The following is a 26,691-nucleotide window of genomic DNA, read 5'->3' as shown; positions in this document are numbered from 1 at the left end:
GTGAGAAGGCCTTTCAGGAGAAGAGGCCTTACATGCCCAGGCTACTTGGTTGGGGAGCAGGCTGCCGTGAGAACATGGACCCCCATACTCCTCCAGCCCTGGCCCCCTGGAGGGCCTGTCCACTGCACATCCCTGTTCAGTGTATCCTCACTGCAGAGCTCTGGGGTCAGGCGCAGGGGCAGCTTCTGACAAGACAGAGCCTGTCCTGAGATAAACACAAACACGGGGCCTGGAACCAGCTTCTTGTTTGGAATTCTTGATGGCTGGGGGGTGGTGGTGTTGGGGAGGGGCCTGCTGGCAGGAAAGGAGTTGGGGGGGGGGAGGGAAGACCTACTGGAGGGTCTAGGGGCACAGAAAGAGGGGACTACAGCCCTGCAGCCCTTGAAGTTGCTCAAGGACTTGTTGCCGACTTTGAGGAAAGGTGCAGCATCCAAAGTCCCCTGAGATTGACCAACCTTTGCACGAAACAGTAGTGGGCACGGTGGGTGAGCGGAGGGTGGGAAATCTGGGGATTCTCAGCACCGCGGGGTCAGGAAGGGGGAAGGTAGCCCGTCTCAGAGTTACAAGTTCTTCCTCTTGTCTGACTTCCACCCCTCTGGCTGTTAGGGACTGGGGGGGGGGGGGGGAGGGGGGGGCAGGAATGTGAGTGGAGGAAGCAGGTTCTTTGCTCTTCCCGGCGGCCTATTATCATCACCAGTTGTTCATCTCAGCCAGGTTCTGAGTGTTATCTGGAAGACACTCCAGGGAACCAGCTCCAGTTCTGCTGGAGTTTTTATCTTGCCTGCAGACAGACTCAATTAACCTCTTCCCATCCTCAGTGTGTGTGTGTGTGTGTGTGTGTGTGAAGGTAACCCTCTGCCCATCCCTAGCAGCCCCGCTTTCCTGTGTCTTTGGGGGGCAGCACGGACATTCTTCTTTCTCCGTGTTCTCTCCTGTCCCCCATCTTTGTCAGGCTGCAACGTGGCTGCAGAGGAGGTGTTGTGTATTTTCTCTCCCTCCCTTCCCCTGAACCATCTCTCTGTATCCCTGGGAAGCCCTTCCCCAAGACCTTCCTTCATGTCTTCTCTGCCATTCCGTTTCATCTGCCCCAACTTGTCCTTAGAACCCAGGCATTCTAGGGGTGCCTGGGTGGCTCAGTCGGCTAAGCGTCTGACATCGGCTCAGGTCATGATCTCACAGCTTGTGAGTTCGAGCCCCGCGTCAGGCTCTGTGCTGACAGCTCAGAGCCTGGAGCCTCTTCAGATTCTGTGTCTTTCTCTCTCTCTCTCTCTCTCTGCCCCTCCCCCGCTCACACTCTGTCTCTCTCTGTCTCTCAAAAATAAATAAACATTAAAAAAAATTTTTTTAAAGAACCCAGGCATCCTAGTCCTAGACTCCAATTTCAAAACTCCTCTGGGCTCTATTGCCCTTGATCTTTTTATGGATTCTGTAGAGGTTTTTCCAGACACTTGGAACGCTGGGGAGAACCTCCCGGTCTGGCTGGTCGTCCTCTCCTTCCAAAGCTTCTGGTTTCTCAGTAGCAGAGGGAAGAGGAGTGTGCAGTTCTCCCCACTGCCAGCAGAGGGCGACACACTCAAGCCCAGGTCGGGGGTGTGGAGGTGAGGGGTCTGAGGTGGGGCCCGCTGTGAGGAGAGGTAGGACAGAGGAAGCTTGCAGCATAGGGACTGGCTTGTGGGCAGAATTAGCAGGAAATTCCTAGGACCCTAAATAGGGTGGGAATCTTTACTTTTTGCCTTAGGTACAAAATCTATAGTAGCTAATAATATTGGCTACGGTTTGGGGCTGGCACTTTGTATATAACATGTCAGAGTCTCAAAATAAGCATGAGGTCCTATTATTTTCATTTCACAGAAGGCTAAACAGAGGCTTGGAAAGGTTAAATCACGTTAGGGCATGTGCCCAAGGTCACACTACAAGGAACTGGCAGCCCTGGGATGTAGTGGTCCTTGGGAGGTGGCCCATGCCTGGGGGTCTGCCTCCTCCCCAGACATGCAGTAAGGAGCCTGGAAGGGGCCCTGTGGCGCCCACCCAGCCCCCTCCTTCCGGCACCCAGCAGGGTTCAAAGGAGGGGTTGGGAGGCTGGGCGGGGGACCCCTGCCCCCACAAGCCTCCCTCAGCCTGGCCAGATGCCTTTGGGGCCTGGAGACAAGAGCTGGAGAATGGGGCTGCCATAAACAGTGTCCGGCCGCACCGTGAGGCTGTAAAACCAGCCGGGCAGAGGCTGGAATGTGGAGGGATCCAGGAAGGATTTTCCGGCCTGCGTCTGGCCTGATAGCATCTTTGGGGCCCTGGGGTCAAAGGGGAGCCCGCCTCCCTCCCCTCCCTCTCCTGGCCGTCCTGCTGTCTCCCTACCCCTTTCCTGCCCCCTCCCCTCCCACGTTCCTGTCGCTTAGTCCATGTGTCTCTACCTCTACTTGGTCCCTCTCAGCCCCTCTGAGCATTGGTATATCCCATCCCCACCCACCCCTGCGAGCCCGTTGGCTGTGTAATTTTGCGACTTTTTTTTGCCTCACTCCCTTCATCTGTAAAATGAGGAATAGTGCTAGTACTGATATTAGAGGATAAATGAAGTAATATTTGCAGAGCCCTTAGAACAGTGCCTGGCTCCTATTAAGTGCTACCTGTCTGTTAATAAAATAAAGATCAGCGTGTTTCTTCCAGTTTTCCTTCCTGCCCAGGGATCCGGGTGCGCCAGTGGGCTTTCTTCTAATTTCTTCTCACAGCCTTCACTGGGATCTTGGAAGGGAAGCAGCTGAGGGGAAGGGTGGCTCTAAGGACAGGATGCATGCTGGATGTCCCCACCAGTCCCCACCCTAGGCCTGGCTCTGCGGGCCAGGCGGCCATCCCTCCTCCAGCCAGCAGGGGGCAGCAGATGCCCGGACTGTGTGATGCCCAGGAAGGGATGTCCCTCAGCTACCTGGCCCTGCTGAGCGAAGGGGCCAAGGAGGGTGTGTGTCTGGGGCAAGGCCAGGTTGATTCCTGGGTGCTTCCCTCCTGCCCATGCCTCTCTGTGTGTGAGGGTGAGGGAGGGAGGAGGGTATCTTGCCCTGTCCGTTACTATGTTGTGACATGTTTGGGGGCAGGTGTGTGCTTTGGAATGTACCGGAACCACGGTCTCAGCATGTTATAGCCAGAAGGGACTCCGACATTGTCTAATGGTCCAATTCTCTGCTTCAGATGAGGAGATCGAGGCCCAGAGAGGGCAAGCTACTTGTTCAGGCTTGCACAGTGAGTTAGTGGCACAGCTTTCGGACTCCCACTCTGTTGCTCTTACTAGTGCGTGTGCGTGTCGGCGCGATCTACGTGTGTGTGCCGTTCTGTTCAAAAGCTTGGGCTTCAGAACAAGGGCCTGCTCGGTTCCCAGCCCCTGGGGCTGCCTCTGGGAAGCGGTCCTGCCCGCTCCTCCCCTGGCTCCCCTTCCAGGAGGCTCTGCCTCAACCTTTTCTTCATGGCCAGGATGAAGATTTGCCTTCTTCCCCAGAATCTGGATCTCCAGAGATTGGAGCTCCTGTAATAATAGCAGCCAAAACATTTGTAGAGCCACATGCATCAGACCATTTAACTACTTAATCCTTCCACAGCCTTACCAGGGAGGCACTCTTGACTACTCTCAATTTACATATGAGGACGCAGAGGCACAGAAAGGTCAGAGGCCTGGCCCAAGAGCACACAGCGAACAGGTAACCAGGCTGTCCTGAGGAAGCTCCGAGCACTGAGCGTAACGTATCCTCCAGTGGCGCGAGCCCTAGCCCCGCTACCCTGACTGCTGAGTGCTCCCCGCATGCCAAGCGCTGTGCCAAACACTTCTCTCTAGGTGTGGGCTCTCATCCCCGCGACGGCCCTGCGAGGTTGGTTGCATCACCCCTACTTTGCCGAGAACAGAAGCAGAGGAGGCACGCCTCTGCCTGCGCTCTGTCTGGCCCCACGTGAAACCCGCACACTTTGCCATTTGCTGGCACAGCGCTCTCAAACTTTACATCACCTGGGGACCTTCTTAAAATGCAGATTCCGGTTCAGGAGGTCTGGGGCAAGGCCCAGGATGCCGCATTTCTGTAAGCTCCTTCCAGCGGTGCCCGTGCTGTTGGCGCATGGATCATACGTGGAGCGCTAAGGGTCTATGGATCCTCCCGATCTCAGCATTATGGGCTTTCTCTGGGCCTCGGTGTCCCCATCTGTAAAAGAGGAGGATCCACAAGTCCGGATTCTTAGTTCAGGGACTTTCCATCCCCACCCCCCTATTATCACTAAGCATTGCCACCCCGTGTCCCAGGGTGGAGGAAGTGGAGGGTGTCTTAAAGACCTCGTGGTGCGCCCTGTTTTCTAGCAGCTGGGACAACTGAGGCCCTGGGGGGGGGGGCGGGTGTCCTTTCTCAACTTTACAAAGCACATTCGTGGCAGATGTGGAACTGAAACCCATGTCCCTGACTCCCAGTCAGGTGCTCTGCGCTCTTCCTGAAAGGGCCTCGGGTGCTCTAGGAATCCACAGGGAGTCCAAACCACTGGGCAGTGAAAGGGCTGGGGGCTCCCACGAAGGGCTGCGTGAACCCTTAAGCCCTTAAGTAGCTTCGAAAGGGAAATTGAGGTACCTGGAAGCAGGTTGCCCTCCTTTCCCTGGCACCATCCCGTCTGCCTTGGTTTCTTTCTCCTTCTCTCCTCCCTCTCTGCTTCCTACTCCCTATCCGCTCGCGCCATCCCAGCCCACCAGCATCCAGAGTCACAGGTGTGACTTTGGTCATTGACCAATTTGCACCAACAGCCCCACTCTCCCTTTCTCTGGCTCCGTCTCATCTTCCCATGCTCCGTGCCCTCCAGCAGCCCTTCAGCAGGGACAAGCCCCCTGCGGCTGGCAGAGGGGGACCTGTCTGCCTGGGAGGGTCTAGAGAAGGAAGGTGAGTCCCATTCAGGCAGGGATGGTCCTCCTGCAGAAGCCAAGCTGGAGGGGGGCCCCCAGAATTTCACCCCTGCATTCAGTGGCAATATTCAGGTTGATCTCTCTCTCGGCCTTTGGCAGGGGTTGGAGCACCCATAACCCTTGGTCTTTTCATGCTACTGACAGTCTGGTCTCCGGAGGGGTCTGCTGACCTCACATGTCTATCTAGAGGATGAGTGAGACAGCCACCCGCCAAGGAAGCCCCGTAGCAGAGCGGGGTCCTGCTGCTCTCTCTTGGTCCCTGCACAAGGCTGAGGAGGGACTGGGAGCCAGGGCATCTGGTTCCTGGCTTCCTGTAGGACTCAGACTGGAGGGAACAGGAGCAAGCAAGCCTCCTCCTGGCCTTTCCCCAGGGACTCTACGGAAGTTTCTGCCGCCTGGGCAGAGGCCAGGAGGGATTGACTGATGGAGTCATTCATTCTACAAACGCCTATTGAATACTTTCCTTGTGTTAGGTGCCGGGATGGACATCACACACTCAGGCCCAACTCAGATGCTGGTGAAGAAAGAGAAGGGGTCTGTTCCTCACTAGAGAGTGGAAAGGAGGCCTCAGCAACATCAGGACTGAGAGGCAAGGCCAGGAAGATCTTTCCTGGAGTCGGGGACTGAGGAAGCACGGAGAAGTGAGAGGCCCTCCCTGCCTGCACGTGTGGGGTCCAGTGTGCAGCCGGTGACCTGGGCAGGTGGCTGTGCTTCTCGGGGCGTCATTTCCTTTCCCTGAAAAATGATAGTGTGAGACGAAGTCAGCAGTTCTCAGGTGCTGACTCAGAAACACTGGGGGTTTGGTGTGTGTGGGGGGGTGCTGGTTAGAATCCAGATTCCCGGGCCCCTCTTATCCAGGAGCTCTGGGGTCTGGACCTAGTCCTGTTCCCCTAAGCCTGCCATGGACCTGATAGGCAGCCAGCGATGGGTCGTGGAGCTAGGAGGCTGGAGGACCTCCCTGATTCACTCGCTGGCCTGTAATTGGGAGGAAGCACTGTGCTCGACTCTTTTTTTTTTTTTTTAATTTTTTTTTCAACGTTTATTGATTTTTGGGACAGAGAGAGAGCATGAACGGGGGAGGGGCAGAGAGAGAGGGAGACACAGAATTGGAAACAGGCTCCAGGCTCTGAGCCATCGCCCAGAGCCCGACGCGGGGCTCGAACTCACGGACCGCGAGATCGTGACCTGGCTGAAGTCGGGCGCTTAACCGACTGCGCCACCCAGGCGCCCCTGTGCTCGACTCTTGACAGTGCTGGATATTGGCTGCATTCGCTTAGATCCCCGACAGGCACTATTGGCCCCAGGAAAGGAAACCCAGGAAAGAAAGACCGGAGCTGTTAAGTGAGACAATCCTGAGCTCCGTAGGTCCCCGCTTCAGGCCTGTGGCTTTTTTCTCCACTCTCTCTGTGCTGGTTTCTCTTTGTGGACGAGACACTTCCCTTTTCCATCTCCTGCTGTGTCCCCTTCCTCTTCCTTTCCTCTCTTGTCCTGTCATTTCCAGTTTCTAATAATCTAAAATATTTTCAGAGGATGTCCTCATCGACCTGGCCCCAGTGTCCCCAAACGACCCTGTCGTTTGCGCCAAGTCCCTCCTCCAAGCGGTGTCCAATATTCCTTGCTCCTTCCTCATAGATGGGGAGGAGAGAGGGTCTGAAACACCACCTTGCCGACTCTCACCTGTCTTATCTGACTCCCCCTTGCCTCCTGCTCCCTCCCTCTCATCCATCCTTCCTTCCTCTTCAGGTTTCAGAATTGTTTGGTTTATGACCAAGGCAAAGAGCCAGAATAATGGAGCCAGCCTCTCCAATCCCAGCTGGAAGGATTGAGGTTAGATGCCTGGAAGAACTTCCAAATAGCCAAAGGGAGCAGTCCTGGAAGGGGGCTGTGGGTCCAGGAGGAAGCCTGGTCTCTGTCCAGGTTTATGACCCTCTTCCTCTCCCTAGTTCCTCTTCTTCACACCCCCCCCCCCAAGTCCCTATGGGGTGACTCTATACCTGACCTCTTCATGGATGTTGGGGGAGGGCTTGGTGGTCATGGGTTCCTCAGGACCCCACTGGTCTCACCGTCCGCTCCAGCCATCCTCCATCATGGAGGGTCTGCGGGGGTCATCCTCTCTGTGGAGCCAGGGGTGTGAGGGGCCGTGTCTGGGGATGTGGGCACGCCTGGGTGTCCCCGTGTGGTTTTGCGTCAACCCTTGCCGGGGAGCTGCAGAGGCCCTTCTGCACTCGGTCCCCATCGTCCCGGGGTTAGCCATTGGGTGTGATGAGCTCAGGGCTGCAGACTGGGCCTTTCTCAGAAGGTGGGGCACCAGGGTTTGCCCCTCACTGGGTCGGTGCTCCCCCACCCCTGTTCCCTGGCTCTGAAGGCTGGGCATCCGGACGCCGAGCTGCCTGTCCTGTCTCCACATGGCCACAAGGGGGCTCCGGGACCAGGTTTTTCTTTTTTCCCCTCGGCTGGAGCTGCAAGGGTTCCCAGCAGCCCCTGAACACTGAGCTTTTCTGGAAGTGTTGGCCATCCTCTTGCAAGTACCACTGAGGAAGGGTCTCTGCCAGGCTGGGAGGCCATCGGAGAGGGAGGTCGCCTTTGCCCTTCATAGTCCTATTCTGGAAGTACCCCTTTTCTCTGTCTGGAAGTCTTTCCATCTGTCTACCTTCCATTTCCACTGCTACTAGGGGGGGAAGAGACAGGGCTCAGTTAGCCACTTAAAAAAAAATTCTTTTGTGTGTGTGTGTGTGTGTGTGTGTGTGTGCATGATCACTCCTCCTTACCCTCCAGGCTTGAAGTAAAATATTTATTCTCTTCCCCATTCTCTGACCACGAGAGCTCAGATTCTGCCCTGACATCATAGCTAAGGACTGGATAGACAGCAGCAGGAAAGATGTAAGCTAGACATTAGGAAGGACTTTCTGACAGAGAGCTTCTGAAATGGGCTGTACACAGGGCAGTTGCCTGTTCACCTGCGGTGAGGCTCCGGTTCTGTGGGGTTGGGAGAGTCCCCAGTAATCCACAGTCCTACCCGCACTTCCCTGGTGGGGATCCGAGAAGAGAGGAGGGCTGGGTACGGTTACCTGCCACTGTGCATCTCCGAGCCTCAGAGGACCATGGACGTTTCTGGGCCTTTGGGTTCTGGGGACAAGGAAGAGATCTGTGTGGGGTCTTTCAGAGGAAAACATCTCACCCACTCCCTCCGCTGGCTTGGTGATCACCGGATGAGGGAAGGAGGAGGGGCAGTTTTCTGCCTCCTCTTACGTGTGTCTTCAGAGCCCCTGTTAAGTCTTTAGATTTTTAGACTATCATCAGCCTCTTAGGCAAAGACTGAGTCGATGCAGGGGGGCTCTCCCGGAAGTGGGAAGTGACACCACAACCTCATACCCTTCCATGGGGTGGGGAGATGACTGGTCCCCCCTCTCTCCTCTGCATCTTGACTTTCAAGTGTGATGTGAAATGTTGTCTCTCTCTCTCTCTCTCTCTCTCTCTCTCTCTCTCTCTCTCTCTCCTGTCCATAGTGCTGAAAGGGCCCTGGGGCTGTAGGAAGAGAAGGTTTTGATGTCAGACCCCGCCTCCTGGAGGCAAATGGAGTACCTACCTCTCTGCCTGGGTCCCTCACATCTGTAGGGTGGCAGTAAGGCCTGCCTCTCAGGTGAGTTTTGTGAGGTAGGGGGTGTTAGGGGCCTCGGGGCACACAGCACAGCGGGTGCTTCTGTCCTCTGCCCTCTCCCCAGCCTCACTTGTTCTCGGAGAAGGAGAGATGTGCCCATTTCCCAGACAGGAAAATAGGGGCAGGAGTGTCATGAAGGCCCAACTTCTAGGTCTCTGCTGCACATGTTTGAGAATCGGAAGTTTGGGCTCCCTCCTTCTCACCCCTCCCTCTTTCCTCACCGGCCTTCTCTGACCCTTCTTCCTTCTGCCCCTCACCCCACGTCTTTCATTCCTTGTTTTCTTCTCCCTGTCTTCCTTCTTCCCCACTTCCCCTTCAGCTGTATTGCTCTGTTCCTCTACCTTCTTCTCTCCATTCAATCATTTGATTAGCTTTTAGAAAATCCAGAAGGACACATCCTGAGCCCTTGGACAATCTTCTGGGACTTCTCCTTTTACATACGGCGCCAACCTCTTGGTCCTTCTGTTTGACCTCCCCAACAGGTTGATGCCTCTGTTCCGTGGGCCTGCCTTGGAGAAAGAATGTGGTAATGAAATCTGGTCCAATGAAACAATGTATGCTTTGGCGAAAGAGCTGAGTAGGACAAGTCCCTGGAAGGCTTGTGGTTAGGGAGGGGGGCAGGGCTGTCAGTAGCAATGTGACAAGTAGAGCATGCCAGGCTTAAATATGGTGTGTGTGTGTGTGGTGGTGTTGGGGGGGGGGGGTGGAGCTCAGAGGAACGTCAGGGAAGCCTTCATGGAGGAGGCAACAGCTCAGCTGGGTTTTGAGGGATGAGCTGGAGTTTTTCCAGTTCATAAGGCGGTGGGAAGAAAGGCAGTCCTGTTAGAGGGGTCACCATGGGTAAAAGCACGTTGCTGAGGAAGGGCGAGGAGAATTCAGGGAACTGCCAGTGATTTGGTGTGGCTGGATCCCAGGGAGCTTGTGGGAGACTACAATCCCAGCCCAGAAGAGGGTAAGCAACAGTATCTAACGGTTAGCTCACCCGACAGCAAGAGGGGTGCAGAACAGGGCATTGCTCAGGGCCAAATGAATGACAAGGAGAGGGTAGAATGGAGATGTTCAGAAGAGTTCTCATTTTCTCCCTACTTGCTGACCATACTGCCCTGGGAAAGTTACTTAACAGATCCCAGGCCTCAGTAGCCTCATCTATAAAATGGGGATAGTGGTGCATCAGTTACCTGAAGACAGGTAAGGCAACACGGTGTGGCTTCCTGAGGTGCCTTCCAGTACTGAGAACTGTAGTTTTATGATCACTTTGGACTGTGTGACCAAGGAAATCTTCATGGAAGAGGAGGGCTTGGGGCCTGACCTTAAAGAATGGCTAATGTTGAACTAAACAGAGAAGGGGAAAGCTGGGGGAAACGCGGGGACAAGGTCAGAGGGAGGACAGCGAAAATCATGTCTGGAGGATAGTGTGTGGCTGGTGCCGGGTACCGAAATGCTGTCTGTAAGGGAGGAGAGAAGGTGTCCCTTGGCAGGGCAGGGAAGTGTCTTGTGCTGGCGGGAGATGTATGACAGACTCACTGGCACCAGTGTGTGGACCCCACCCTCGCTCCCACCCACCCTCTCTCTGCCCCCAACCCTCCCGGGGGCCAGACTGAGCTCGAGAGAGCCTGGAATTGGAGGGACAAGGTCTGTGGGATGACTGGGAATCAGGGGCATGCAAATGAGATGCAAACACCATGTAAATCAGCCACTCCCCGCTATACCCCTGCCTGAGGTCTGTTTTGTCTGGGGCTGAGCTAGCGGGAGGGTGGGGGGAGTAGAGGGTCCTTCCCCTTCCTGCTGGAGCTCCTCCTGCCGCATTGGATAAGCCTGGCCAGATATGGGGACACGGTTCTATACTGCCCTTTCGGTTCTGCAGGCCCAGGAGCTGTCCCCAGAGCTGGAGGCCTTGCCCCTCCTGTCTATCCCTGGAGGATCGGCCGGGTTCCCGTGGAAGCCTCCCCAAACCCACAGGAAGTGTCTGGTCTCCCTGAGAGGGTACATGACGGGCAGGTCAGAGAGATGGCCCCAGACTGGGGTCGCTGGGATGAGACCACAGAGAGGGAAACTGAAGCGACAGGGACACGGCATGGAGAGGCCTCAAGAGAACAAAAATTCCCAGGAAATGATAGCTGTGGACCCAGTGAACAAAAAGCCCCAGAGATCCCGAGAGACACATTCCGGCAGAGACCCTGACTGGCAGGGACAGACAGAGAGAGTGCTTCTCTGTGTCCAGCCTGGAACATGCCGCAGCAGTCCCCTGTCAGCTTCCTCTCGCCTGTCTGCCTGTCCCTGGCTGACGGTCCCTTTGTCTGTCTGGCTCTTTGTTTGTTTGTCTCTTTGTTTGCCTGTCTCTCTCCCAGCCTCTCCTTTCCCCCCTCTCTGCTGTCTGTCTGTCGGCCCCGACCTGTCTGTCTGTTGTTGCTTTCTGCCCTGTCCACCTCCCCAGGGAGACAAAACTGCTCGTTGGGACCGTGCGACCCCTGGGTCCTGGCCTCCTGGTCTTGGACAGGTTCTCACTTTTCTTCCTCCTGAAGCTGGGCCTCAGTTTCCTCCTTTCCGGGATGGCCCCATCTTGTGCCTCCTCTCATACTTATAAGAATCAGGAGTGTGGGTAGGTGGCCATATTTGTGATTACTCAGGCATTGGAACAAAGGGTCTATAATTCATTGGAGAGCCGACACTGCTTTTCGACCTTCTGAGGACAAAACAAGAAGAAAATAATGGCTGCAGCATGAGGCACAGTGGTTAGATATTCAGAGGGACTTCCCAAAAGGGGGGTGTAGGAAATGTGAGAACAGATGAGCAAAAACGATTTAGCAACCATGTTCATAATCTCCCATGGAAGAGCCCCACGGAAGGAAAGGTGATGGCCAATATGACCTTCCCGGGTCCATGTAGTCTAAATGTCTTTTAATGTCGTAAGGTAGCAGGGACTTGCATGAGAAGTCCAAGGTACCAATCTCTGCCACCACCTACCCGGGGAGTGGGGGGTCTCAGCTGTATAACCTCCTAGGTGGCTGGGGGAGGCCCTGAAGGGAAAGGGGTGTGGAGGAAGTGCTATCTATCTCCCCACCTTCACCCTATTTCCCACCATCTTCCCAAGCTCAGGACCACCCCGCCCTCCCCCCCCCCCCAATCCATGAGAGATGGCTGCTGGGGACGGAGTGATGTATGTAATGCAGATAAAATGTCAGCAATTCTAAATGGGTCCGGAGATGCAGCCATGGGGGGGGGGGGGAGGGAGAGAGGGCGGAGCAGGGGGGAGAGAGGAAGGGAAAATGAGATGTGGGTCCTTACCAGGGATGGCAGCAGGGGCAGACACCCCCTCCCCCCAGCAAAGGCCAGCGGAGGGCTGGGCCCAGGCGGCAGGAGCCCAAATGAGATTTTGAAGAGGGAACTGGAGGGTGGGGGGTGGAGGAGAGGAGGAGGCGGGTGGGGGCAGCGGGGCCGGAGCTGCTGATGTATAGCGGTTTCATAACTTCCTCAGTATTAAAGGCAGGTTCATGGGGAGGGCAGCGCCATTAATCACCAGGCTGAATGGGGCTGGGATTTGCTGAGAGACGCGCTTGCTGTCTGCTGCGCCCGCCCGGCTCGGGGCGGGAGGGGGCAGGCAGGGATGCCCCTCCTGAACTGAAGGGTAAGACCCCAGGAATCTATTCCGGGTGTTGGGCAAGTGGGTCCTTGCTGGTACCGGAGGGAGCTGGGAGGGGGCATCGGGGACCTCGGCAGGAAGAAGGAAAAGGATGAAGGGGGTTGTGGCAGGAGCTAGGGGAAGTGGGGTAGGGGCTGGGGGGGGGGAATGATGGGGATCAGAGGCTGAGGGGGGACCCCGGGGGAGAACAACTGGGTGGGGGGAGGGTTGTGCATTTGAACATGAAATTGATCACATGTAAATATAATGCAAATAGCATGCAAATGAGCACAGGATTTCTCTGGGTCCATAGCTCAGGCATTCCGTTTCTTGGACTGAGAATTGGGGCCAATTTGCATCCAGTTGCATGCCCAGTGCCTCGTTTCTTTATTATTAATATTTTCAGAGGGAGAACTCAAGGTCTCACTTGCTAAGGGGGTGAGGAAGCCAAGGTGAGGCTGGTCCTCTGGGCTCTCGGCAGAAGGATGGGGCCACCTCCCGGGAATGGTAGCATCAGGAAAAAAATGACAGGCCTAGTGACAGCGAGGGGGCTGGGTGGTAGGACTCCTGGGCTATGCCTGAGATGGTGGCTGTCAGAGAGGCAGAGGCTCAGTAGTGAGGCAGAAACATGGAGAGAGACAGATCTCCACAACTTTGGAGACAGACTCTGAGCGGATAAGACCAGGATGTGTTGCGGATCCTTTACGGTCGGTTTTGTCATCCTCTCTTCCAGGGGAAGAATGAAATGATCAGCCCAAGGACATACAGCTGGTAGTTACCGTCGGCCATTGCCAAACCCCCAACTCCCAAGTTTCCCCGAAAGTTGAGTGCTCCTTCAACCCGCCGTAAGAGCATCTCTGAATGAGATAAGCAAAAATGCACAGCAGATATTTTTCTGTTTTCAACAGATATTTATTGAGCACCTAATAGGTACAAGGCAGTGGGTTTGTGCCCAAGAGAGAGGGGAATGATTGCCGACCTCTCGAAACAATCGAGCAGGGGCTGTAAGGTACATTAGCAATAAGTGAAACACTTAAGAGTTGGTGACAAGGCTCCCCGGGGATGCGCAAGCAAAGGGAGGATCAGAGAATGCTTCCAAGGGGAGTGAGTAGAATGTATTCAGTGCCAGAGATGGGGAGGGAAGAATGTTCCAGGCGAAGGGGACAAGATGGGTCACTGTGCAAAGGCGGTAGAGGATGAATCAGCAAAGCTTTCCGATGTGTCATGGGATAGAGTGTGTGGAGAGGCGCGAGGAAGGTCAGGCTCAGATGACAGGGGCGTCAGGATATGAGAGGGTGGGGAGGCCAAACTGGGGATGTGGATGTCACCTGGAGGCCAGCCAGGAGTAGCGAAGAGGGTAAATCACTCATTGGATCGTCGATTCGGTCAACAGACGTTTCTTGGGCATCAGACACGGACCAGAGCTGTCCTGGTACCTTAGGATGCAAAGACCACATGTGGTCCTTCCTTCAGGAAGTTCAGTCAGCAGCAGTGTCCTCGTCAGTAAGCGGGGATATAGAGTACGGCCCTTGCCGTGTTACTACGAGGAGCCCACGTAAAGTACTTAGGGCGGTGTCAGGTGTAGAAGGAAAACTCAGGAAAGGTTCGCTACTGTCATCATCCTTATCGCCGTTCTGAAAGGTGTGAAATGGAGGGCAGAGGCAGAGAAAGGGGTCAGCCGTCCATTGTGAACTTGGGGAGAGACGGAGTAGGGCAGCGGGGACAGGTTCAAAAGGGCTGTGGAGACAAGAGAAGGCAAGTGACAGAGGCAGTGACAAGGGCAGGGACAGCGTGGCCTGGGAGCACTGCAGGGAGGGAAGCAGGGCTTGGAAGGCTCCTCCTCAGTCAAGTCCCTGCTCGGCTGCTGGTTCCTTGGCGGTGCAGGGTAGGGCAGGGCCGGGTGGCGGGTAGGCCGGAAGGTGGTATGTTGGGCCTCCTTCCTATTTGGCTAGGTGGCTCCCCTCTCACAGATTCATCTAGACTCTTCTCAGTGGCTTAAGTTGGCTCACCCTGCGGGAGAGGCTCCTCCCACTCTGCCACGAGTTGTGCTGCAGGATTTGGGGACCAGTCCAGTCCCCTTGGCTGGCCGTCCATCTGAGATCTGTGTGGTCCCCTCAGGATAATTGCTCCGGACAACTCGAACACCACTCAGACGGATTGTCCGGCCTCCCGGCCCCGACACCTCCCACCACCGCATCAAGCCAAATTACTTAGCACCCCCCAGCCCCGGGCTCCGGTGAAAATCCGATTAGTGAAGAGAGAGCCGCGCTGAGCTGACAGCTCCTCCGATAATTGCTTCCCAAGTAAGCGATGCAAATCAGCCCATCCAGCCTGTCCTGCTCCTCTCCGGGGGACCCCGGCGTCCAGGCCCCAGGAGAAGGAGAACACCTGAGTTGGAGAGACCTGGAAGCTGTCACCTGCCTTCGGTTAAGTGACCATCAATCCGTAAAGCTGGTCTGTGCTGCCTTGGGCCTGAGGTGGGGGTGGGGGGTGGTGAGGCTGGACAAGGAACCCCACTGGCTCTGCATTTCTGTCTTCTCTGGGAGGATGCCACTCTGCCCCTTATCTCACCCCTTGGAGAACTAGCCTCTGTACCCATTTGCCAGTAAGGTAGAGGAAGGCAGAGAGATAGAAGACACGGGAACAGGGTGAACCTGGTAACAAAGCAATGGATGTGTCCACGGCCAGGCTTCCCCAGTTCTCCCATTCTGGGAGGGAGGGGAGAGCGGGACAAGAGAGCGTTCTCCCTTTGTGAGTCACCTCCCCACGAGGTTGGGGGAAAACACTGAATGTTAAGTCCCCACAGAGCTGGCATGGACCTTCGATATGATATATTTTTGGAGGACTGGGAAGCCTGGTCAACCTTGAGACTTTTGTGCCTGTACCAAGGAGGACATGTTTTTGGGATGCGGTGGCCCTTGCTCACCCCACACGTCAGGGAGTTCTCTCCCCTCCCTTATTCAAGGTCCTTTGAAGGGCCTGCTAATATCTTTTTTTTTAGTGCTTTTCCTTCCTACATCTTTACCTCAAGTTCTTTCTTTCTCTGACCCTCTCATCCAATTTCCTGATGATCTTGGAGAACTTCCCTTGCAATCCTGAACTTCTGGCCCCCACACCTAGCCCATATGGGTCACTGTCTCTGTGGAAATCTCCAGGGATGCGTTGCCCGGTCTTGACCTCTGTGCTTGTGCGTCTGATATGGCTCTGTGGCCTGGATCTTGGGTTGTCCGACTAGCATCTGCCTGAGACCCGGACACACAGTCGCAACAACAATAACTAACCTTTCTAGAGCACTATTCTGTGCTAGCCACGGTACTAAGCACCTATGTAACGAAGTCATTTTTTTTCAATTAAAAAAAATCTTTATTTATTTTTGAGAGACAGAGTGTGAGCAGGGGAGAAGCAGAGAGAGAGAGGGAGACACAGAATGTGAAGCAGGCTCCAGGCTCTGAGCCGTCAGCACACAGCCGGATGCGGGGCTCGAACTCACAAACTGTGAGATCATGACCCGAGCTGAAGTCGGACGCTCAACCGACCGAGCCACCCAGGCGCCCCTGTAATGAATTCATTTAATTATCACCAAAGAAAAGATGGATTACAATGACTATCCGATTTTACAACTGAGCTAACTGAGGCACGGAGAAGCAGCTTGCCCAAGGTCAGTAAGTGGCAAAGCTGGGATCCAAATCCATCCAGGCAGTCCTAGTCCTGAGACCACACTCTGAAGGCCTCTGCTATGCCACCTTTCCTCTCCAACGCTTTTTATTTTATTTTTGTTAAGTTTTATTTATTTTGAGAGAGAGAGAGAGAGAGCAAGAGGGGTAGGGGGAGAGGGGGGGGAGAGAATCCCAAGCAGGCTCTGCACCGTCAGTGCCAAGATGGCTGTGGGGTTAAAACTCAACAACCACAAGATCGTGACCTGAGCTGAAATCAAGAGTTGGATGCTTAACCGACTGAACCACCCAGGCACCCCTCCAAGGCTTTTTTTTTTTTTAATGTTTATTGGGCTGAGAGAGGGAAACCCCCTAGTGTGGAGGAGCTGGAGGACATGGCTAGGCTGAAAGTCAAACACCAGAAGCCCGTTGAGGTCCCCTAGGGCAGAGGTGGCAGGAGTTACCAAGGGTGACATCTGGTACTTGGGGAAGGGGAAACGCAGCCCTCACCTCTTCCAATCCCTGATATCTATTTTCTACACTGGAGCCGCGCAGCTAGGCAACCCCCCTCTACTCTGGAAGCATGGAGGCAGGGGAAGAAGGGCTAAAAGATCCGCCTAGAAGCCAATGAGCGGAGAGTCAGAGCTAAGACCACCAGAGGCCGATAGATGGCGCTCGTGGCCCAACACAGCCTCGGCAGCTCCAGGAAACCAAAGGAAAACAAGCCCTCCCGTTAACCCCTTCCTGCCTGGGCTCTGGCCCCAGGAGCAGCCTGCTGGGCAGCAGAGGTCCCTGCCCCAAGCCTGGCTGGACCCTAAGGAGTGGCCCAACTCTCCAGGCTCTGTCCAGGCTACAGGTCTGCTCCTGCTCCTGCCAGGTAAGTTCTAACCATAAATCACAGTCAGCCAGGCTTTGGAGACTTCCCAGAGGGTCAGGAGACTTGGACACAGGCAAGACAGGTTGACAGCCCCCACCCCAGCCCAAGTTTCATCTCTTAGGCTTTACCTTTTGAAAATCTCTCTGTCTCTGTTACTAAGCACCCCCACTTCAGGAGAGTTCCTCACCTCCATCTTCCCTGAGAAGGACCCACCAGGTGGGGAAGAGTAGCATGGTCTAGAGACAGAGAAGGCTCCCAGAGCCCTGCGGGGTCAGCTACAAGAACTCACTGTGGGGTTGCCTGAGACTCAGTTTCTGCCTATGTTGGGACTCCCTATCTTTGGGCTCCTGGTGTAAATGGGTTTACAGGGACAGAAACAGTCCTCTAAGTCTTTCTGGAAGTTGACATTGGGAGTGGGGGTCCTGGGGGCATCTCTGTTTGCTTGTCACTCATTTTACTCATCACTTTCTTACCAGGAGTGGACTTGGAATGTGGAGGGGACACCATGATGATAAACTGGAAGCAGCTCGCAACCAAGTGGCAAAGGGATGGGGTGGGCAGGAGGGTTGCCCAAAGGATGGTGAGGCTCCTAGCATTTTTAAGCAATAAGATGACAACACAGTGTGGTTCCCCCACCCCGCCCCCATAATTTTGGTTCAGAGACATACAAACGCATAGATCTGTGAAGAGAGAGGAGCCCGACGAGGCAGTTGGTTCTAGAAGCTCAGGATACTCTTATTTCAGTCATTCCAGAGAAAGAAGCAGAGGCATGGGGATAGATGTACACAGGGGAAGACCGAGACACATAGATCCAGAGAAAAAACCATCAAGAGAGTAGGGATAGAGAGACATTTACATAGGCAGAGAGAGGCAAGGACAAGCAGGGAAAGAATCTGACACAAGTGTAAGCTCAGGGAATAACAGACTGTGAGGTGGATGATTAACTTTATTTCCAAAGTCTTGCAAAGGTGGGGTGGTTTTTCACCTTTGGTGTCAGAGGGTTGCTGCTCACAGTTCCCTGAAGCTCATGCCGCATCCAATTAAGTTTTTGTCTGTTGGTAGGAGAGCAGGGGAGGGTTGGGAAGGGGGTAGCATCCTTGTTTTCTCTCCTTTTCCTGTCCTGGGGTTCACTGGTCTCCTTCTTTACCACCTGTAGGGAGACCTTGCTTCTTCTTGATCTCAGTCATGGCTGTGCTGAGGGGTGCAGGGGGTAGGGGGTGGGAGGGATTTAGAAGATAATTAGCCTTATGGGGCTTCCCGTGTAATGAAAATCTTAGAGTCAGGACACAGAAATATACCCAGGTGGGGGACAAGAGCAAAATTAGGAACGGGACAGCTCTGGACATTGTTTTGGGTTGGGGAGGTGGGAGGGAATGGACTGTTTGGTGCAGCCATGGGGTTAGGATTGGTCAGGGAAGGTGTCCTGGACAGAGTATTTGAGGGGAAGGATTTGGAAGGATGGGAGATTATAGGGCTGGGTAGACTGCACAGCAGAGGAGAGAGAGAAATCAAATGGGAAAGCCATGGAAACACAGGCTTGGGCAGTAATGGGAAATGGAAGTGTCTCAAAGCCACTACTAAAGAGTTGTCAGCAAAATAAATAAATAAATAAATAAATAAATAAATAAGAATAAAGTTGTTAGCAGATTCCAGAAGTGCCTCCTTGGATGTTCTAGATACTGTCCTTTGAGGGCTGCAAAGAAGAGATCTCTTATCCTTCAGGCAGCAGGAGGACTAGAAATGGTCTTTTTTCATTTAATACCCTCAGGTGAGCTTCGAGATTGGGGAATGGTTGAAGCTCCTTGATTCGCAGTCCTGTTGGGAAAAGTCTTGTCGATGAACTTTTGAAAGGGTGCTGCCCTTGAGGGCTAGCGGCCAGGACCTCTGAGGTCCTTAATGAGCCTGGTCTCTCCTAAAGCCTTCTTGATTTTGCTCTGATGTAAGGACTAAACTACAACCCCCAGAGTCACTTAGGGCTAACTTATCACGCCTTCCGGGGATTTGAGTATTTCCGGCGGAAGTTGCCGGCGCTACGCCAATCTCCTTCCCTAAGCAAAGTAGACTACAATTCCCTCTGTCCTCCGCTCCCGGGGGCGGGGAAGGGAACCGGAAACCGGATGGAGAGCTGAACCAGGTGAGGAAGTAGGGACCCGGGGACCTGGGGTGCTGGGGGGCCGGCTTGGGGCTCTCAGGGTTGCGAGGCGGTGTCGAGCGGGGAGTCAGAATGTGTGTATTTGAGGGACCCTTGCTCCGTTTGGGGCTTGCCCCGGCGCAGGGAGAGTCGAGTCCAGGGAACCTCCCTGAGGGCCTGCGGAGACGTGGCTTTCCCGTCGGGCGGAGCCCTAGGGCGGACGCGGAGGTTTCTTACGGACTCCTAGCTGGCGGCCCTCTCAGAACCAGTAGGAGGGATAAAGTGGTGTTTTTAAGTCCATGACCCACTACTGCTGCTATTCGTTTAAGGATTGCTGATTGTCCCTGTCGACTCCTTGGAGTGCCCCCAAGAGATAGGGGAGTGGATTGTGTCTAGGATTCCTTCTTCCACTTCCTGGATTTAGTGTCAGAGAACCTAGATGGCCAGGCATTGCTGGATCACCCTCCGCGGCCTTTGCACCTAATACGACGCTGTGATTTATAATGTATCTACGTTTCTTAAGTCTTTGGTTCTTGTGACTTTGGATAGGACTTCCAAGTTCCACCTTTGGGTTCTCGTAGTGCTTTATTTAGGACAATAAAGCTCAAGTGACAGTGTATGAAAATTGTTTTATCTGTTTCTGAGCGTGGCCTCCATTTTCTTATTATTTATTATTTCTTCTTCAAGAGATGACCACAGTGCCTTTCATGTAAGAGACTCATAAATATTGGAAAAAATAAATGAGTTAACAGCTTTTGATAGGTAGGTCGAATGGAATGTGTGATTTCATAGGGAGGAGAGTTAAATGGCTTGCGTGAGAGAAACTTAGAAAACTAGGGCTAGAAATGGATTGAGTTGACACTCAGACTGTGGTTCTTGTCAGATTAGGCTCTGAAACTGGAACACTGAAAACAAAGCCTTGTCACTCTTTTTCATACCCCTCAGCCTTGCTATCCCCAGCACAGGTCTCTAAAGGTCAGAGGTAGGCTCAGTGGAAGAGGAGAGAGATCCCAGAGCTGGAACAGCCAGTCCACTAAATTGGCACTACATGAGGAGATGCCCAGCAGGGGCCCCTCGAGACATTTGAGTTCTCCACAGTTCCCTTCTGGGCTTTTGTTTGAGCCCAGTTGGCCCTGGTTAGCCATCTGCACAGAGCAGTTAAAGACTTCTGAGATCAGTCTGGGGAAAGATTGTCTAAGTTTGGCCCTGACTTTTTTTTCTCTTCTGCTCCCCTAGGCTGAGGTCAGAGAACAGATTGATGGATCAAGCTGTTCAGTCAACCCCTGAGGTCCCTTCTGGGAGAAGAGGTTGAGAGGGAGAAGAACCCTGACCCCTGCCCTATGGGAGGCCCAAACAGGTTGGAAACGTCCAGAGCCTGGCAAGCCCTCAGAAACAAGCAGAATGCCAAGTGGACAGCTGAACCTTGAGTGAACTCGGGCTGTAGAAATGGAGAGTTCATTGGGAAAGACTCTGAGGTAGAAGGTAGTTTTAAACAGGATTGGAAAAGATAGAATGGACAGAGCTGAGCAGGTGTTTGTTGATTACCTAATAAAAGCTAGGATCTTGAAGGTATAGAGGGAAACTGAACAGGGCACCCGAGGAAGTTGGTTTAAAATACAGATTCCCAGGTCTCACACCAGACCTTCTCATATGTGGGGTGGGACTGGGAAGCCACGGCAAATGCCACGGTGTCCTGAGGTGGGAAGGGACCAATGGGATCTCTGGAGCTGCATCTTGCAGGATGGGGTACGATTTGGATGTGTGGAGAGGCAGAGGGGTCACAGTCCTGGTTGATTCAAAGAGTGTGTCTGGTCGGGTTTGAAGAAATGGCGTGTGCAGAGTTTTGGGAGTTGGGGTAGGAAAGGCATTTTGAAAGCGTGAGTGGAACGGTCAGGCTGGAACCCTGGGTTTGCGGGGGAATTGTGAGAAGGAAGATTGGGAAGAATTGCCTTTGTAGGCTGTAGAACTTGCCGGAGTGCTCCCTTGGCCTCCTCACCCCTATCTTCCCCCTTTCTCCTCTGCTTCTCCACTTCCTCCCCACCCCCACGTCCCTTATGTTACTATTATTGAGTGGATATTATTATTCTTAGTATTTGGATGAGAAAACCTGAGGCTCTGGCCATGGTTACATGGTTGTAAGAGTCTATTCTGAGTCTGGTAATCATCCTACTCACCACTGAGAATTCTTGACTGTGGGCAAGAAGCTGGGCTGGGTTTGGATGGGGGGGGGGGGTTGTTGGATGAGCAGGGTGGCTGACTGAACCGTCTCAGGCAAGATGAGATGGGTGGTTAAGAGCGTAGCCTTGAGCCAGACAGATTGGGTGCAGATTTCAGCTTCCTTACTTGTTAACCGCATGACCCTGGGCCAGTTACTTGGTCTTACTAAGCCTCAGTCTTCTCACCTATAACATGGGAGCAATAATAGTCCCCTCATGGGGTTGTTAGGGGGACCAATGAGGTGTACCTGGCACAGAGCAATTGCTCACCACCTGGAAGCGATTGTAATTAGCCTCCTGTAATTAGTCTCCGGGCTCTGGCTGTGCACCTGCATCTCATTCTTCAGCACATTGGTTTTCAGGACACAGCCCATCCTGGCTGCGCTTGTTTTATTAAGGGTGACATTAGAGGCGCTGGAAGTTTGCCACCAGTAAATATATGCTGAACACCTACCATGTGTCTGGCATGGCCTAGGAACTAGTGACTCAAGACCTAGGCCTGATGGAAAGGAGGTTTGGAGTGGGGGACGATGGCTTAGTCTAACCAGGTAACATATGGAGAAGAAGTATACTTGAAGTGGGGGGAGGAAGGACCCATCACTACCAAGAACTGAGATGAACTCAGTCAACCCTAGGGGGTTGGGGGACGACTGACAGTCTCTTCTGAGCCCAGGAAAGGGCAGCCCTGGCCAGTCTGGATCCCTCTCACTCTAGGGCTAAGGGCTGATGAAGCTTCTGTTCATCTCTTTTCCAGGTGGCAGTGACATGGCTTTGCCCCAGGCTTATCCACTGGGGCCCCTCCATGAACCTGCAAGTGCCCTAATGGAGCCCCAGCCTTGCCCTCAAAACTTGGCTGAAGGCTTCCTGGAGGAGGAGCTTCGGCTCAGCTCTGAACTGAGCCAGCTGCGGTTCTCAGAGCCCGTGGGCATCATCTACAATCCTGTGGAGTATGCGTGGGAGCCACACTGTAGCTATGTGACCCGCTACTGCCAGGGCCCCAAGGAAGTGCTGTTCCTGGGCATGAACCCAGGACCCTTTGGCATGGCCCAGACTGGGGTAAAGGGCTTGGCTTCCCCTGGTGGGTGGAGTGGGAAGCTCCAGGGTGGATGTTTGGTTGTGTGTGCTGTGGGGGGAGGAGCGTGGGCCTGGCTGTGCACATGTGTGGGTGCGGGCCCCTTCGTCCCCTCCCAGGACACATGCTGGCTCCTGTGGTTTCAGACGCTCTCCTGGTCTTGCCGCCTGTAGTTAACCAAGCACATTAATGGTAGTTCCGTTTCCCCTGTGAACTGTCCGCTAATTGCCTCTGCGAGCCCTTCCTTCCGCCAGCTCCATCTAACCCTTACCTTGCCGGATCTCCTCTTTCCCTAGAGCATGGTTGGGGTCGGGAGAGGGACCAGGACTACTGGGTCCTCAGGGGAGACTGGTCGACAGGGGTGGGTATGGAGGAGACGCAGGGCATCCAGCCGGCCTGCTTCTGTTTCTTAGCTGAGGAGAGATTGAAAACAGAGCCGGCTCTGGGACCTGCCTGCTTTCCTTTCAGACCTCAGGATGAGTGAATGCCCCTCAGTGGGGGTGCTTGGCAGATGGGGGAGGGGAAGAGGCTTCAGGGCAGGAGGCTCAATCGCTTTTATTGACCCCAACTGGGGGATGAAAGGTGATCAATGATGATCGATGGAAATGACAACCTGAGGCTTGGGGCTGAGAGGGCGCCCAGAGAGCAGTGGTCAGTCCTGTCCTTGGGCCTCCTCTACCCCTGGCAGCTTTCTGTCTCAGACCATCTGTCTGTCCCCAGTACTACCCATCATATCCTGTGTAGGACCAGATATTCCCATATAGTCTTTGCATGTGGTCCCAAAGGCAGGTGGGGATAGAAGCAAACAAACAGATTCTTCTGGATTGCAGTCCACAATGAGAAGTTGGAGAAAGATGAGCAGGATCAAACCTTAGGGCCAGAATTTTTGTCTCGAGCCTTTGGGTGAAGGGGTGGGGGTGGGGTGTCCAGACTGGGTCCTCATGCAGGGTGGAGAGGGGTCAGCTGACCCAGAACCCAGGCATCAGGTCTCCGGAATGAAACCCCCGTGTCTCTCTCCCTCCCGGCAGGTGCCCTTTGGGGAAGTGAACGTAGTCCGGGACTGGTTGGGCATCGGGGGGCATGTGTTGACCCCTCCCCAAGAGCACCCTAAGCGACCAGTGCTGGGACTGGAGTGCCCTCAGTCAGAGGTGAGCGGTGCCCGGTTCTGGGGCCTTTTCCGGAAACTGTGTGGACAGCCTGAAGTCTTCTTCCGTCACTGTTTTGTCCACAATCTGTGTCCTCTGCTCTTCCTGACCCCCAGTGGGCGCAACGTCACTCCCGCTGAGCTACCTGCCGAGCAGCGAGAACAGCTTCTTGGGGCCTGTGACGCGGCCCTCCGCCGGCAGGTGCAGCTGTTGGGGGTGCGGCTGGTGGTGGGAGTGGGGCGGCTGGCAGAGCAGCGGGCACGGCGGGCTCTGGCAGGCCTGATGCCTGTGGTCCGGGTGGAGGGGCTCCTGCACCCCTCACCTCGTAGCCCTCAAGCCAACAGGGGCTGGGAGGCTGTGGCCAAGGAGAGACTGAATGAGCTGGGGCTGCTGCCGCTGCTAATGAAATAAGTGCCCACGTGGCCCGGCACGGGACACGTTCAAGGTCCCCAAGTCATTCTGGGGCAAGCCACGTGCTTCCTGGACCGGAGCAACAGAGTCTTCCCGGGCTCCCTCCCTGGTTGCTGGGACCTGGCGTGGCAGTTTTGACACTACTCTGGCTTGCTGCTTCCTTCACCTTCCTTCCAGCACTGCCTCTGGTCGTGTGGTAACCAACTCCACAGAGACCTGCCATCTGCAAACTGCTCTACCTCAGTGTTCCCTTGGGAGCCTCTGGTCAGCTGAGAGTGACTTCTGAGGTCGTGTTTGCTGTGTTAGAGAAAAGATCCTGCCAGGATCCCCACCCGTCCTCATAGAACAGCTTCCTTCAAGCTGAGCCTTTTCCTCACAGGGACCAGGACAAAGCGAGAGGCATGGATGTTAAGAGGAAACTTCCCTACGGGAGACTGAGGCTGGGTCAGAGAAAGAATTCAGTGTGGCAGAGTGGGGAAAGACCAGAAGACCCGGATTTTCATCTCAGCTTTGAGACTTTACAGCTTTGGGCAAATCAGCGAACCTCTCCAAGCCTCAGGATCCTCATCTATAAAACGAGGATCCCTAACTCATGCGGTTGGTGTGGGGATTAAGTGAGGGAACACTTGAAAGTGGCTTGCGTAGTGCCAGGCAGGTGGGTGCTTGTTAATCTCACTTTCTTGCCTCTTGGGTGGGGCATTGCTATATCACACTACAGCGGGAGCTCCCGCGCTCTGCAGACCTTGCTGGGTGAGGGGCAGATTCTTGCCCTGCCAGAGATGGACCAGTCACTTCATGAAACCCCCAGCCTGTGATTTTTAGTCTAAGCATGAAAAGCTCCTAAACCCTTTTGTGTGGTCCTTTTTTTTTTTTTTTTTTTTTTCCCCTCCTGCATATGAGTCCGAAGTGGTGGTTTAGATTTTCCCTTCTCTTACCTCTTCTCTGTTTGCAAAGGGTTCTCATGGGTATCTGGGAAGAGATGTAAACAGGTCTCTGATTGCCTTACCAGAGCTTAAGGGTCTCTGTCAGGGGTTCGTCTGCTACTCAGGGCCCCGGGGGAGCAGGCAGTGAGTGGGCGGATGTGAGCACGGTATCTCCACCTAACTCATCTCTTCTGTCTGCTGGCTGGCATGCCCCTTTAGGAGGACTGGGAAGGTGAGTCAGTTTGGGAATAGGATGGGTCTTGAGGCCATCTTAATGACGAACACACTGGTCGGACTCCCATCTCCTGGGACAGGGCATCTCCGGCTTTCAAAATTAATAAGATTTTTACTATAGGGGAACCTGGCTGGCTTGGTCAGAGGACCATGTGACTCATGATCTCGGGGTTGTGAGTTGGAGTCCCATGTGAGGTGTAGAGATTACTGAAAAAACATACATATAAAATAAACTTTAAGAAATGTGAGGTTTTTGTATAATAAAGACTTTTTTTTTTTTGGTATAATAAAGAATTTGGCTGTTGTCCTTGGGTCTTGGGAGGGAGTCTCTCAGTCCTTGGAATTTCCCAAGTAATCGGAGTGTCTTTGTTATTCATGGAGTGCCCCTCAACCACACCAGAGGCTATGTGGAAATTGACTCTGGATGAGGGCTGACTGTGCCAGAAAGGCCAACCATTTGATTAGAGGGTTGGGGCTATGAGCTAGGTGATACCAGCCTGACCTGGGGGGGGGGAGGTCGGAGTGAGGGCCGGAGATTGAATTTAAGCAAACGGTCCATGATTTCGATTGATAATATCTCCGGAACGGTGCCTGGGTGGCTCAGTGGGTTGAGCATCCGACTTCGGCTCAGGTCATGATCTCACAGCTCGTGAGGTCAAGCCCCACGTTGGGCTCTGTGCTGACAGCTCGGAGTCTGGAGCCTGCTTCGGATTCTGTGTCTCCATCTGTCTCTGCCCCTAACCTACTCGCATTCGGTCTCTGTCTCTCTCAAAAATAAATAAACATTATGGGGCGCCTTGGTGGCTCAGTCGGTTAAGCGTCCGACTTCAGCTCAGGTCACGATCTCGCGGTCGGTGAGTTCGAGCCCTGCGTCGGGCTCTGGGCTGATGGCTCAGAGCCTGGAGCCTGCTTCCGATTCTGTGTCTCCCTCTCTCTCTGCCCCTCCCCCGTTCATGCTCTCTCTCTCAAAAATAAAACATTAAAAAAAAAAAATTAAAAAATAAATAAATAAATAAACATTAAAAAAAAAGATAATACCTATGTAATGAGACCCTAAGGAAAATTCAGGACACAGGTTTTGGTGAGCTCCCTGGCTGGTGAACACATGGATGCAACAGCAGGGTGATGTGTCCTGATTCTGTGGGGAAAGTACATAGAAGCTGTGTTTGTGACTCACTCGGACCTTGCCTTATATATCTGTCCACTTGGCTGGTCCTAATTCGTATCCTGAATAATAAAACTTGTTATAAGCAAGTGCTTTCCCGAGTTCTGGGAGTCATTCTAATGAATTATTTGAACCTGAGGGGGTCATGGGAACCCCTGAATTTGTAGCCAGTTAGAAGTGTACTTTTTTTTTTTTTAAATGTTTATTTGTGAGAGCCAGCGGGGGCAGGGGGCAGAGAGAGGGGGACAGAGGATCCAAAGTGGGCTCCGCATTGACAGCAGTGAGCCCGATGCAGGGCTCGAACTTGAGAACCGTGAGATCAGGACCTGAGCCGAAGTCTTGACACTTAACTGACTGAGCCACCCAGACACCCCCAGAAGTGTACTGACCTGTGGCCTGGAAGTACAGGTCTCCTGGGGACCCCTGAACTTACAGCTGGCATCTGAAGTGAGGGCGGTCTTGCTGGGGACTTGGCCTTAAACCTGTGGAGTATGTGCTCCCTCTGGGTAGGTAGCATCAGAATTGCATTGCACTTTTGCACCCCCTCATGCCTCTGAGTCCTTTCCTCCGGGCTGTCAGTGCCGAGTAGTTACCGTCCCATGTGGCAGAGCACTAGATTAGACACGGAAATAAGCGCACAGAGATTGTTCCCTTATGTGTGTAGCTGAGGTAGTC

General features: G+C 53.9%; 1 protein-coding gene across 6 annotated transcripts in view; it reads left to right on the top strand.

Annotated features, from left to right (window-relative positions):
- Positions 1 to 26,105, top strand: part of SMUG1 (single-strand-selective monofunctional uracil-DNA glycosylase 1) — a 29,031-nt gene extending 2,926 nt beyond the window's left edge. The window contains exons 2-5 of one of the 6 annotated variants that reach the window (XM_045466799.1): positions 5,057 to 5,060; positions 18,845 to 18,853; positions 21,821 to 22,122; positions 23,167 to 26,105. In XM_045466799.1, coding sequence (XP_045322755.1) covers positions 21,832 to 22,122; positions 23,167 to 23,694 — 819 coding nt within the window. In that variant the 5' untranslated portion in view covers positions 5,057 to 5,060; positions 18,845 to 18,853; positions 21,821 to 21,831 and the 3' untranslated portion in view covers positions 23,695 to 26,105. Of the gene's footprint in view, positions 1 to 5,056; positions 5,061 to 18,090; positions 18,854 to 18,873; positions 19,560 to 20,086; positions 20,333 to 21,820; positions 22,123 to 23,166 lie in introns of those variants that run through there. The other 5 variants (XM_045466793.1, XM_045466796.1, XM_045466794.1 and 2 more) reach the window with 5 other exon arrangements.
- The last annotated feature ends 586 nt before the right edge of the window (positions 26,106 to 26,691 follow it).

The sequence above is a fragment of the Leopardus geoffroyi genome, chromosome B4 (assembly GCF_018350155.1).
Source record: "Leopardus geoffroyi isolate Oge1 chromosome B4, O.geoffroyi_Oge1_pat1.0, whole genome shotgun sequence".
NCBI classification, from domain to species: Eukaryota; Metazoa; Chordata; class Mammalia; order Carnivora; family Felidae; genus Leopardus; species Leopardus geoffroyi.
This window is presented reverse-complemented; position numbering and strand designations above follow the sequence as displayed.